General features: G+C 33.2%; 1 protein-coding gene across 7 annotated transcripts in view; it reads left to right on the top strand.

The window, feature by feature from the left end:
- The window catches only part of grh (grainy head), a 175,977-nt gene that overhangs the window by 125,473 nt on the left and 36,469 nt on the right, over positions 1-14,035 (top strand). For 6 of the 7 annotated variants that reach the window (XM_090180611.1, XM_090180613.1, XM_090180609.1 and 3 more), the window contains 2 exons: positions 8,174-8,271; positions 9,363-9,433. In XM_090180611.1, coding sequence (XP_090036737.1) covers positions 8,174-8,271; positions 9,363-9,433 — 169 coding nt within the window. The remainder of the gene's footprint in view (positions 1-8,173; positions 8,272-9,362; positions 9,434-14,035) is intronic. The other variant, XM_090180608.1, reaches the window with a different exon arrangement.

The following is a 14,035-nucleotide window of genomic DNA, read 5'->3' as shown; positions in this document are numbered from 1 at the left end:
AATTTTGTGGCAACCTTGGTTAATAATCCTATCAAAATACTTATTATCTCTAAGTATAAATATGTTCATTTGTGGTAAAAATAACACCGTTAAAAAATATTAAAAAAAAACATTTTTTCGAAGTCAATACTTGCATGGTTATAACTTATAATAGCACCACTAGTACATAATATAATATGTCCCAGTATACCTTCGCAGGCTTCCAAATACGTTTTGGGATAATAAATATTTTGGAGAATAAATACATCTTATAGCAACGTTTCATGTTTATGGCGTAGTCAAATACTTCACCCGTAAGAAACTTCTATTAAAGTATATTTAATTTGAATGAAACATTTCATTTTAACAGGAAGAAAAATATTGAAGTATTTATTGTTTTACTCTTATTTTTGAAACGTAATTTACTTTCAAGTAGTTTTTTTTAGGTTAACTGGCTATAGTTTAAGTGGGGTCGTGTTTCCTTTTAAAATCCGTTTCTTAATTCGCGAATTGACGGGATTACCAAAATGGTTTGACCTTTTAATAGCCAGAAAGTTCGAACAACCTCACCCGCGTGTTAACATGTTTTCTTTCGAGCGTAGCTCAATTGAGAGGCAGGCAATATTAGAAATGTATAATTTTTTCTCAATTCTCTTTTTTGCCCTAAAGTCAGGGAGCACCTCCGTATAAGTTGTCAAGAGATTTCAACCCACGTATCTCTCTAGTTATTTCATTTTTGATTTTTACCAATTTCCCGTGTTGGTCGCCTGGCAGTACAATTTTCTTCGTAAATTCTTCTAAATAACCTTAATCCGATTAAATCCTACATTTAGTTTTATCGTACGAAAAACACCTAATGCCATCGATGTTTACATTTCATGGCCTTGTTTTTCGAATATTGTTGGAAATAGATTTGAAACTTCCGTCATAAACCAGTCTATATATGTAAATTCTTTAATGAAAGAGGTCTTAACTCTATACGTCCATCTTTCAAAAAAGTGTTTATTACGGGAAAGGTTATCGTTACGATTAACTTAAATTCGTGTCGGTTCAAACGTACACAGCAATCCGTGAGTTTCCAATATAGCTAAATATAGTTTCGGCATTCGTGATTTTGTATAATCTTCCTAATTGGTGTTGTTGATGAAGATTTTTTCTAACGTAATTTGACTCCACGTTTGCAAAACAGTTTCGTGGCTGTTCCTACGAAAAATTCCGGGGTCGTTTGGCTCGACGTTGTCTTTGGACATTTCATTTAGACTTTTTTTAATCAGTTACGGTCAAAGAACCATCTTCTCTTTAAATATAATAACCCTTTTCTCCGTTCTTGCTATAGACGTCGCCATGTTGAGTATTCGAACTTGGATAGTGCATTTTTCACCGTAATGGCGGCAGCCTTAAAAGTCGCAAATACTAACTGCGGAAAAGGGTATAGTTTGTTAGTTGTTGTATAGAGCAGCGATTGAGACAGACAGGATTCTCCAAATATAATTGATCACGATATCCATCGATCGTTCTCTGGAATGCAATTACCGACTCGCACAGAAATTGGTGGCTAGGTTCCGGCACAGCTAGAGTAAAAAGGGTCATTCGGTTCTATTTCGTCGTTGCAGTTCTGACTACTGAGAGTCACAAGTGTTGATGAATTAAAGTTTGGTATACGCTTATCGTCAAAACGTATACTCATGGCGGATGTGGTGTTATGAAACTTAAACCCGATATGCGTGGAAAACCGTGAAGATTCTTAGATTTGTATTAAAATTTTTCTACCAAGCGTTAAACCCTTCTTTAAAAATACTAAAGGTCATTACCATTACCCTGTAAGGTAGTTTGAAACAACACTTTAATTTCTATAATCGAATGTTGAGAGTATGTTGAAATATTTAACCTTCTATATTGAAAATAACAAAAAACTAGCACTATTTTAATTCGATTACTATACCGACCTACTTAGGTCATAATTAAGACCTAGCCAAAACCTTCACTTCTAATGTTAGGTAAAAACTCAAGTGTTCTCGGGGTGATAGCTGGTACCATGTTCTCTTCTCTACACGTAATTCACCCCTGGTTTTTAAACATTCGACCCATAAATTAACTTTTTGACGCGAGGTATAAAGTTCCCCCTTTAATTTCCGGCCAATTTATTTTATACCAAGGTTTAACCATCTATTATACCCATAGGATGGGTTTTTTTTTTGCATGTATGGAAGAAAAAAATTGATAATATTTATATGGGTCAACTTTATATCGTTGCTAGGCCCTAGATCGAGTAATAGAACATGATGTTACGAAGGTGGTTGTAAGTCGCGGCTTATAGATGGTTGGTTTTCGTGTTTAAATATTTTTTTTTGGGTCTTCATCTTCTATATCTAATAGTAAGAAAATCGTGTTCGCATCCGCCCATGCATCCCTTCCGCTCGAAACCCTTGCAATTTTCAATCTTTTTTTTTTATGCTTTCTCGCGGTGAATGTTTTAAAATAAAGGGTACTCGCATATAACGAGGAAACAAATTTTGTATTTTATTTTTGATTTGTGAGGGTGGATATTCCTGGAATACTTCGTAATTTTTTTTCTTTTTGGTTTCTTTGGAGTTTGATTTTTTTTATCTGTCAAAGCAAAGGGTCAAAGGCTAAAGTTCGTTCACTTCCTGATACGTTAAGCTTTCTTTTTATATCTTACGTTGTGTTGGAAAAATAGTCAAATTTATAGGCCGGGTTTTAGCTTGTTTTTCTTTTAACTCTTTGTCAACTTTTATGACTGTCTAATTCGAGAAAGAAATAGGTACGACATAATAAGGATAGGACATTTTGACCGGCTGTCGCGGTGATTTGAATACGATAAAGGAACCTTATTTAACCTTTCTAAGAACTCCCCAACAAAAAAGATAAATCTATAACCACGTTCTTTATTAAATCTTGAAATATGAAATTCATTGATATGGAAGTTCTGAATCCCTTTAAACGAGCCTAGCGCCGCGTTGTAAAATTTTGATCTACCTTTATATTTATAACTTCTTATAATAAGGGGCTCACTAATCGTTTATCTCGTCTGAGCGAGTGTAGGGGTATTTTTAGTTCAAATAGCCGCCGTTATAGCTCCCTGATTGCGTATAACCCATTATATTATTTCCCCCTATCAATCGCTTCCCGATCTCGACTTTGTAATTTGCTTATTAACTTTCGTACAACGACTGTTAACTATCTGTTTCGAGTGTCGCTATGGTAGATTCTCGAAAATGTGAATAATTCATTAAGAAGGAAGACTTAACCACGCTCTCCAAATAATAATATTTGGTATTCTTCCAAATTATTTCCCTGATCGCGATGCAAAAGTAGGCCTATAATTAAAAGACGATTTGGAAGACTCGGAATTTAACAAAACCTTTATTTTTCGTGATTAATAATAATTGGCGATTTGGTGTCGCTTAGCCATTAGCCGAAATCTCTCAACTTTTTTATTTGTCGCCTCAATTTATCGCCATTATTTATCTCGAATTTTAAGAAATGTTTTAAATTTTGATTTTGGAAAATAACAACGGCTATTATCGAGATGGCCAATTACATTTTAAAATACGTAGAAATTGTTTCTATAGCAACCGGAAGTGTTATTTTTTCTTTTGTTCGAGACTAATAGACTATAAACTAGGAAGAACTAATTGAGCTTCTCCTAATAGACTCAGAGTTCGTTGAAAGGTTAAAAATAATACGTTGGGAAGTCCTTTGTCTTTTTTTTTTAAATCACAGCGTTGCGCCCCGCTAATTTTTGGTCTCTTAGTATGATATCAACTGTACCAATATAATTATCATAAGTAACGTAATAATAATAAGTATGACAGACTTTTCCATTAGTTCGTTTTTTCTACCATCTCGATTCGCTACTGATAAATTAGAATCGATTAGCAAATCCATATTCCAAAACGTTTTGTAGTGTTTGTAGGTTTTTTAATTATTGGTAAATCAATTCATTTTTTTATATAATCAATAATAAGGCGTTTAAGATTTTGTAAAAATATTACCAGTTATTTAAATAATCAATTTTCAGTTTGAATACAAAAATTAATCGTAATTTGTCTAAATGAAAGACTAGAAGCTATTTTTAAAGTTTTTTAAATTTTGGCCTGAAATGTTAATTAGAAGAGCTTAGGCGATTACATTTTACGAGGTAAAGTTAACGAATTCGCTATTTAATTATGTTTTTCCCTTTATTTTGGAAAAATAATGTAGTGAAAAATACCCAAAAGTCATATTTTTAGATTTCATTTCCCACATTTTCGCCTAGTTTTTTTATGCAGTAGTATTTTAAATCTTCAAAATAATTTCTAAAAAAGACGTAGACGGCACGCGTGAAATATAAAATCAATAAGGTCCGGTGAAGTTTTAAATTAAATGCTATTTCATTTTTGCCGCTTTAGTTTTCGTATAAATTCCCCGCACGGATTTCTCTGTGCCTTAGTTGAATCTGCTATGTCGTAGTTGGTATTAATTTCGGTATGACGTTATAGTTACAGGTGCTTGACTGGCTACTAGTCATACTCGATCTAGTGGTTGTAATGACTAATATAATGGTTGGTCTTAACTAATTTGTCTTTCGTGTGTACGTTGAAGGTCCTTGTCTGGCGTAAAATAACCATTAATTTCGGTTAGTACCATTTCATGAAAGAGCGCGTATCCACCTTACTAGCATGACTATTTCCTTCATTTTGAGGACGCAATCTAGGGTCGTCCTTGCTCGTTTTTGATTTATTCTCTATTCACAACATCCCGCCATCTAGCCTTGATATTTTGAGAAATTGTGGCCATTTAAAAAAACTAAACAGGGGGCGTTTAAAAAGTACCCCCTTCCAGTCGATAGAGTGAAACCAAATGTGTACCATTTATAATTTTATCCTAAAACAAAACGGCGGCAGCTTTTAAGACGAACGCCGGTAAAAGGAAAATTTCGTGCTAAATTAAAAGTTTTCGTATTTCAAAACATGTCCGCCGTATTTTTATTTAGCTAATTTGTCTGAAACTTATACGTCATTTTAATTCAGGGTTGCCACACGTCAGGGAAAAGTCAGGGAATTTAAGAATGGACCTAAAAAGTCAGGCAAAAGTCAGGGAATTAAATTTGATATTGGCACTTTTTTAAGGTTATTTTTTAGACCAGATATATTACAAATTCTATGATTATCATTTATTTCCTTGAAAGTTTGGCTAATTTTTTCAACATTGCAATAACCTTTTTACTTAAATATAAGTCCATTTAAATTTATTAACTTCTGATAAAATTGAAATATAAAATAAAAATTTTATCTTAAAAAGTAAAGGAAAATCTCTTAAAACGGTCAGGAAAAACAGGGAATAGTCAGGGAATTTGAATCTCAAAATTTTGTGGCAACCCTGTAATTTCGGTTAATCTTATTTATTTGAAAGTATTGAAGTGACTCCGTGAAACAATGAATCAGATTAGAATGAATTTTTTGAAATACCTTTTCGAGAAAATGTCCACTCACCCCTTTTTAGTGTCCAAATAAATTATTTCGCTATTTTAACTCGTTAACGGGGCAAAATTTAATTACCGCGATTTGACAGTTTTCAATTTTTCGATGATAAATCGGATTACTGATCAGTCAGGCGAGAAAATCTTGCTAAATTATTCGGCTTTTTTTTAGAACAGTTTTCGTGAAAATTAAAATTACGCCAATTCAACCCACTCCTCAAAATTTTTAAAATTTATCAGACTTTACAAAAAAATGTGGGTTGTAAATTGGGAGGAAATAAATTAACAAAAACTAATTAAAAATTTCACTTTATTATGTTGAGATGGTTAAGAAAAACCTAAATTTAATAAGTATAGGATTTAAAAATACATCAAATTAGATCCTTAGGACTTCCTTTAGCCTTTTATATTTTGACTTAATTTGTTTTGAATTTGAATTTATCCTTATATTTGAATCGCTGTACAATGTACAACACCCGAAAAGAATCCCAAAAAATGTAGCGTTCGTTATCAGGGAAAATAAGCATTTCTATATTTATATATTACATTTTAATTGAAAAATATATTTATAATTATACTGTAACGGTATAGCACGGAGCTAAATTGTTCTTAAAAATATTAAAAGTAATTTATTCGATGTTGAAATTATATTCTAAGTTTGTTAATACTTAAAATATTGTGTAATACGGCGGTTTGTTATATTTCTATATGGCGTTTAATATACTTCGGTTATTCGAGTTGCATCAAGATCGTATTTAGGTTACTGAGAACATAGGAGCCCACTATCATGGTCATAGCGCAATCTAGTAAAGTTTACATTCGTTTTATGAAATAAGTAGTTCCATTTAACTGCTAATTTAGCTCGTGCAACTTCAATTAAATTTAGTGATTTAATTAATAATAATATAAAATAGTTGGAAGATTTTCATCCCCGATAGATGACCTAGGTACCTTCTGTAAACAGGTGAACTGGTACGTTCTCTATAACCTAAGTACGTTCTCGGTTCAATTAAGTTAGGAGAGAAAAGGGGATCAACATGATTAAAATATTTTCCCTCTTTTTTCCCCCCAATTAAAATTTACAAATTATTCCTTTTTATTAAAATACATATCCTTAAACCTTGGCCAAATTTTATGCCTTATCTTAATTAACAACTTTCGTTTTTTCTTCGTAATAAGTTGGAAATTTAAAAAAATCAAAATGAAAGATAACAATAGCTTATTAAATATATTTTTTTTGTCATATATAATATATTAGCATTATCCCGACCAAAATCAATTTTTATCAACTAATAAAAAATGTTTCCGGTGTATGTGTTCGATTAATTAACACTCTCGACACCAGAGGGTACTTTTTCTTACCTGTAGCAACATTTACCGCGCGTAAGAAAATATTACGCGCTCTTTTTCTTATATATTTTTTAAAAGAGATTCGGAAAGCGGAAGGGAAAGTTTTCGTATAATTAAGAGGAAACTTTAAAATCTTATCCCGGCTTCTGATCTTTGTGAAAACACGAAAATGCCAGGCGTTAAATATCTATTTTATGCTAATTTATTTAAAGGGTCTGTTCTCTGATAATAAGAGAAGTGTGTTTTATATTATGTAAAATATTACAAATAGTCTCATGATTCGCTTTATACTGAAATACGAATAGTCCAGACTGTTAGAATCTGAACTTCGTGACCTTAAATACTGTTTCTTGCATAAGTAACATAAGAACAATAAGTATGACACTTCCTAACGTTTTAATGCTAATTTCCTGACCGAACCTTTTTTTCAACACTGACATTTTCGCCAAGCTCCAACTTGGACTCGCACTCGAACTGAGTATCGTGTTATCGTTCTTGGTTGTTGTGTATTTCGCCATAGGCATATTTAAACCCTAGATTGTTCTGGAAATTTGAACGGTTATAAATATTACATATTGATTTACTTATGGTTATTACGTTACTTAAGGTAACAGTAGTTTCATGTCAGTTTGTTAGTAGGCAGATATCTCCTTGGTTCTTATAGGTACAGCGATAACAATTCCATTTTCTTTGGTTTGGGTCATTTCTAAATCGCCAGTCAAATGTATTTTTCGTAAAAAGCTAAGGTACCCTACGTGAACAGAATATATTTCGAAATATAGTATTATTATAAATGTTTTTATTTACACAATCAATAAGAATAAGATACCGTTATTACACTGCATACAATGGTTTGTTTAAATATTTAACCGATAAAGTAGGACCGTTTCGCAATCCTACTGAAATAGGGTTTTGTATTCTAGCAGAAGTATATTTACGAACGTGGGATTTGTTTCGCAAAATCACCACCTACAATTCGTGACAGGTGATAGGTAATGGCGGTTATGAAGTTATGGTTAAATTATACAACGCCACCTCGCGCCCCATTAAAGAAATAGTAATAAATATACTATATTATTGTTAAGGGTGTGAAACCGAGCAATTTAAGTTGATCTTAACGTCTAGCGTGACTTAAGCGTTTTTTGATTAGACGTATTTTTGATTTCAACCTTTGAATTTGGTGTTCCGCAAACACTTATCTGTTTAGAATTAAGTCCATCGTTCTTAATAATGATAAATAATATTTTCGCATTCGCGTGGGTTGATATAATAATATTTGTACGGCATTGTTGCGAATATAGCATTGAATCTCGTTTTCCTCTCACGAATTTAACGAATTGTCTGTTTTTTCTCTCGTTGCAGCCATTCGGACGTTGGTTTCAAATATTTCTTGGAATCGCCGATCTCAACCAGCCAAAGGAGAGAGGATGATAGGATAACCTACATCAACAAAGGTACCGGTAATGCATCTCAATTTATTTATCTCTTTTCGCGAGGGCACGGTGCCTCTTGACGCTTCTGAGAACTCAATTTAAGCGTATCCTCACTTTCACGTGTCTTACCATAGACCCGCATTTATAACCCATCTGAAACGTCTTAAATTGTTCTCGGAAGAGGCGAGAAGCACCGGCTAAGTAATGTTTCGTACATCCAAGCCTACTCTCTAAATTTAGCCTATTTATAATTGTTTGATCGCGCGAAACTATACTAGAACTGTGTCTTGAAGGGTCGTGTTTGAACCAAAAATCCCCTCACCAAAAGCCATGATCAATAGTTCAAATTTAGATGCAACTGAAATCGGGGCATATCAAGTTTTTATTTCATTCCGTTTGGATCAAATAACTTTTATATATTCGGAATAAATTCGAATTTCTTGCATTATAATTAGAACGTATATAACACTATTTGGAAATGTAAATTTCGATCGAAGTAGATTTGGTATTGAAGATTAAAAATTGCAAACACCCCTTGTAAAACTTTTTTTTTGTACAAGAAGTGGTTTTTGCAATTTTTAATCTTCATTGATTTATGTACAAGTGCCGTACGTTACTTCCAATTATTTCTAATAGATTTGGTATATTCCCAATTTTTAATAAAAATTTAAATTGGATCAAAAATTCTTGGGGTCCAGAATTATTGCTCTCACGTAGGCCCGGGCCCACTCTCGATATAGTTCCGAATCATTCGTATATTTTATTGAGAAACTTAATTGATCAGAAATGAAATTGAAGTGATTTTAGAAGTACATTTAGTTGATAACAAAAATTATTAAAATTTTATTTAACGGGGAGTTTCTAAGTACTTAGACCGGGTTAGGTAACTTTTCGAATTGGGAATCGATTTAAATTTCCAAGGGCCGCCGTGGTGCGTATGGTTATCGGAGAATGAGAAAACTAAACACTCGAACGTCTTTATTTGATATCGTGCGCTCTTGTCAATTTCGTCGACGGCTCGACGCGCTGTCTAGTATAGGCCTTAGTTTTATCTAGAATACTTGGCTTCAAGTCAAACCATCTCAAGATGTCGGGGCTTCCCCTTTGTTTACTTTCAGGGCAGTTCTACGGAATCACGTTGGAGTACCTGCCCGACCCGGAGAAGTCACTGAAGTCTCCCACTGTCAAGGTAACCACACTTTACTTTTATCGTACCTGTCTCGCGTACCTGTTTTATATCGTACAACAACAATGGTGTTAAAAATGGACTACAGAGGGCGTCTTTGCCGATTTTTTCTTAAGACCGGGTTGATGCTCTTGACTCGATCCCCTTTTTACATTTAAACGAAAGTTTGTACGAGGGTTACCCTTCGATGTTTAATCTCTCCTTGATAAACTCATTCGTTTATTTTGCATTCTCCCAATTAAATAGGTTCTTAACCGTCTTCAATTCTACTTAACTTCGTTTTGTTTGATTATCGCGAAGACTCTAGTTATTCTCAAAACGCCATGACAGGAACATTACGGGTTAACGACATGTTGTGGTCGAATTATTAGTTTATCTCCATAATGCTCGGTACTTGAAACAAACAGAAGTCAGACCTAAGTACTCGTTGAATAACTACTGACGTGACCATAGTAACTAACCCCAAACATTTTCCATTTCGTGGATTGACGTTTGTGGCCTCGTTAGATGGAATAATTGAAGACGCGATCGTCAGATAGCGACCCGCGATGGGTGAAAGGATCGGAAGTTTTCCCTCGTAGGTATTGTCATTCTCGACTCGATCCCAGAGGAACGCTTGAGAGAGCAGCACTTTGAAAAACACACAGCGCAGTTCCCCTAAAATATCCCTATATACTCTTCAGTCTATGTTTTAAATCGGCTATACATTGTGTAGGCAATTGCTTCAATTATGTTAATCTAAGCCAGCCTGAAAAGCGTCGCTAATACAGACGGACTTTTTTTCAATTGTTTTACCAATCAACCGCGTTTTGAGAATGCTCGGAATTCGTAGAAATACAAATTGTGGAGTGTCTCGCTACTATAATAATAATATAATAAGATTTTTATAATAGCTTCGTATTCCTATCTTTATAATAATAATAAAGAAATTTCGACAATTTTTTTGTTCCATTCAACAAAAGGTTAAAAGCCTCAATATATATAATTTTGTGATAAAATAACAGGGGGGTCCCCCGGCCAACTTGGCCTAAAAATCGTTGAAAAAAAAAAGGTTTTTATTCTCCTTTATACGGCTAAATTTAAAAAGCCACACCTTGGAACCGAAGTTCATCGTACTTATTATAAAAATTGAGAAAACGAATGTAAGAAAAAATCCCTTAGGGTTAATTGAGGCTCCAGCGAGTTTCTCCCACCACCAAAGTTTCGACTTCATTAAAAAGGGTATTGCATGTCGATTCCTATCCGCATCAATTATGCCATTAAGGTATACGAAAAAAGGTATATTAATGACGATGTAGTTAGATTCTCGAGACTTGGCGAAATGCGAAAGTAATTATAGCAGGTACGGATCATCTCGTCGCTTCTGATATCAAAAGAAAGCTTTTTTCCTGGCTGCACCAAATTACACATTTTGGAATTCATCTGAATTCGACTGCTGGGAAAGTAACTAATTTACTTCGATTTAAGGTTAAGTATACGGTAGTCACCCATTCTTTATTCTGGCAATTAAATTTATTTTCACCTTAACGCATTAAGTGCCATTATTTTTAATTTAATTGGTTTATAGTTCAATGCTCAGGTTAAGTGAGATTCGATCAACCATGTAACCGCTCTGTTGTAGTGACATAAATGTTAATTATAAAATATAATTTAGTCAAATTAATTGTAATTTAAAATTCAGTAAGCAAGACTACTTAATGGCCGTATTATAGTTGCGTGGAAACGGTTTTTTAAAATTTACCACGGTTACCGCGGGAATGGGTGTAAATTATATCTTAATTTCGGTTAGGCTCAGGAATATTTGACCGCAAATGGAATGGAATGGAATGGGAATGTGTTGGAAAACAAATATTTGAATGCGAATGGAATGGAATGGGAATGTGTTGGAAAACAAATATTTGAACGCAAATGGAATGGGAATGTGTTGGAAAACCAATATTTGACCGCGAATGGAATGGAATGGGAATGTGTTGGAAAACAAATATTTGAACGCGAATGGGATGGAAATGGATATTGTTTCAACGGGAATGGTAATAATTTACGCAGCTCTTTCTTGTTGATATACTAGCTATCTCGTTTGTACGAAGTATGTTATCATACACGTTAAAAAATAAAATCACTGAAATAATATAGTCATAGTAGTCAAAATGTCCACTTATACAGCCACATCTCTTGAAACTACCGATTTCAAAATCGGTCGAGTTTAAATTTCGTTTTGACCCGCGGATACTTATCCACAGTAGACGGAGGAAAATGTGGATAAGAAGGGCCATTTTTATTTTAAGTCTCAATTCTTGTTTTCCTTACCCGGTGAAAAGGGTAAATAACTACTTGAAATTTGCGCACGCTACCATCGCTCTATTTTGGTCGAAATGAAGATACCAACGCCGTGTTATGTAAAAATAGGCGCCTAATCTTAATGAATAACCATTCTGTTGAAGGGTTAAGGATTTATAAAGATGTTTAACATTTTGCCCTTATACGAATAAAGCTTCTTGTAAAAAAAAACGATTTACTTTCTTAACGGTTTTTCGTGAGTTTTTCGCCAAGATTTAGCAACACGTTGTTGATAAATTATCTCGAAGTAATAAATTTTCTATTCTTTTTGATATATTTGTATTTCACTCCTTTCTCGCGTGGGGGAGTTGCTAAAGTTTTTTTATTCGTATTAAATAAAGGTACTAAATATGCCCGGCAAAGCCACGATTCCATATAGACTCACGGAAGATTTCGCTAATTCTAGTTGCACGTGCAAAATGTACTTACACACTGTACCCCTATAACAGTTATAAATTTTATTTTTTGCATTGTGTTTTTTGGTATTTTTATACGGGTTATTTTTTTTTCCTAACAATTCCCCCAAATTCAACCGGTGTTGGTAAATATTTTTTCGTTACAAGCGTACGAGTGGTTTATTGTGAAAACTAAATTGAAATCAGACTTCCGCAAATTATTAAATTTTTTGAATTAGAAATAGGTTCAATTGAAAAGTTATAGTAATCCATTCAACGAAATTGAATTGAAGTTAAATCTATTGTTATATCATTTCTATTGAAAGTATTTTCGCTGATCGCTGGAAAAAACAGAATTTCCAAGTAATTGCGATTGCTACAAAAAGTGTCGTGGTTTTCCGTCGATGAAAGGAGTTTCATTCAAACGTGGTTGCCAAAATCCGTCTCCGCGTACGTCTAGAAATCGTCAATAATTGTTTCGTTTTAAATTGAAATTGAAAATCCCAAATTATCATACCGAATTTTGGCGTTACTAAAATGCGAAAAACGTCGATCCAGTAAAGGCCAAAATTCATACCAATTATTCTTAAAATGTATTAGCAATTTCTTATATAGATAATGTAAGGGTCGGCAAAATTTTCGTGTAAAATTATTCCGTTGGCTGTGAAGCCGGCCGGACCATTAACTTACCATTAGATTTCTCCAACCTCTTGCTTTGAACGAAGGATAAAATAAAAATCCTAACGAGTATAAAAAGATTTGGAATATAATAAAGTGCCAATCCCACGCTTCGGGTCAAGACCTTTTTCCAGTATCTATCATTCAAATGTCACGCCAAATTTCCCAAACAAACGGCTGGCATTACCGAGGCGAGCACTTTAGATACTACAATATTGAAAGTTAGGCGAAAAAATTATGTACAATTACTTTTTTATTTTTAACCATACGTGCGTTAAATTTTAAATAACCGGGAAATCGTACGACAAAATAAGGACGATTATGTAAAACTGTATGTACACTACCTCTTAATTTTCTTCACGATTTCTAACGTCAATATTTTCCATCATCAAAAATGAAAGCTTAAAGATATTTTTTTTTAAAAATAGGTCAACAATTTTAATAGTTAACTAGTACCTTTACGGTTTTATATTAAACCTGGTAAGAATTAAGTAGCTTGAGTGATGTCATCATGTCCTAACGCAAGATTAGACATTTTCTCGAGTTACAAAGATTGCCTATATAAATGTGATCAGAATTCTAAATATTTTCTATAGAAATTCAGGGAATTTTACTATTGCCATTGTAAAAATTATAGAAACATTCTAGGTCTATTCTATATAAATATTTATAGTGTCCTATAGGATATAGAAAATTAAGACATAATATTACATGCTATAATACGGAGTTCTAATATTTTCTATAGAAATTTCGATAATTTTACTATAGCCTGCGAATAAACTCTTAATGTTGTAGGTTTATTCTTTAGAAATATTTATAGGGCGTTGTATTGGGTATACAACATTTTGACTTACTATAAAACTGTTATCTCTGGCTTCTAAATATGTTCTATAGAAATTAAGGTAATTTTGTATTAAGTGAAAAAACGTTCTAGGTATTTTCTATAGAAAAATAGCAGTCTATATTCTTCCATAAAATTTCATAGAAAATCTATAAAATATATTTTGACTCATGATCTTTCATAAAGTAGGTTATATAAGTAGACATTCTAAATTTAAACTTTAATCACTTTAATCTATCATAATAGTCCCTAGTTTTTGATCAGGGCGCTCACGCGTAGATATAAAAATCTATTAATCACGTTCGTTGGTATAATAAGTTCTTCCTTTTTCCGATTTACACAATAGGTCGCTTG

The sequence above is a fragment of the Leiobunum rupestre genome, chromosome 7 (genome assembly GCF_980474605.1).
Source record: "Leiobunum rupestre chromosome 7, qqLeiRupe1.1.hap1, whole genome shotgun sequence".
Taxonomy (NCBI): domain Eukaryota; kingdom Metazoa; phylum Arthropoda; class Arachnida; order Opiliones; family Sclerosomatidae; genus Leiobunum; species Leiobunum rupestre.
Note: the sequence above shows the minus strand (reverse complement) of the source record. Positions and strands in the feature narration are given on the sequence as shown.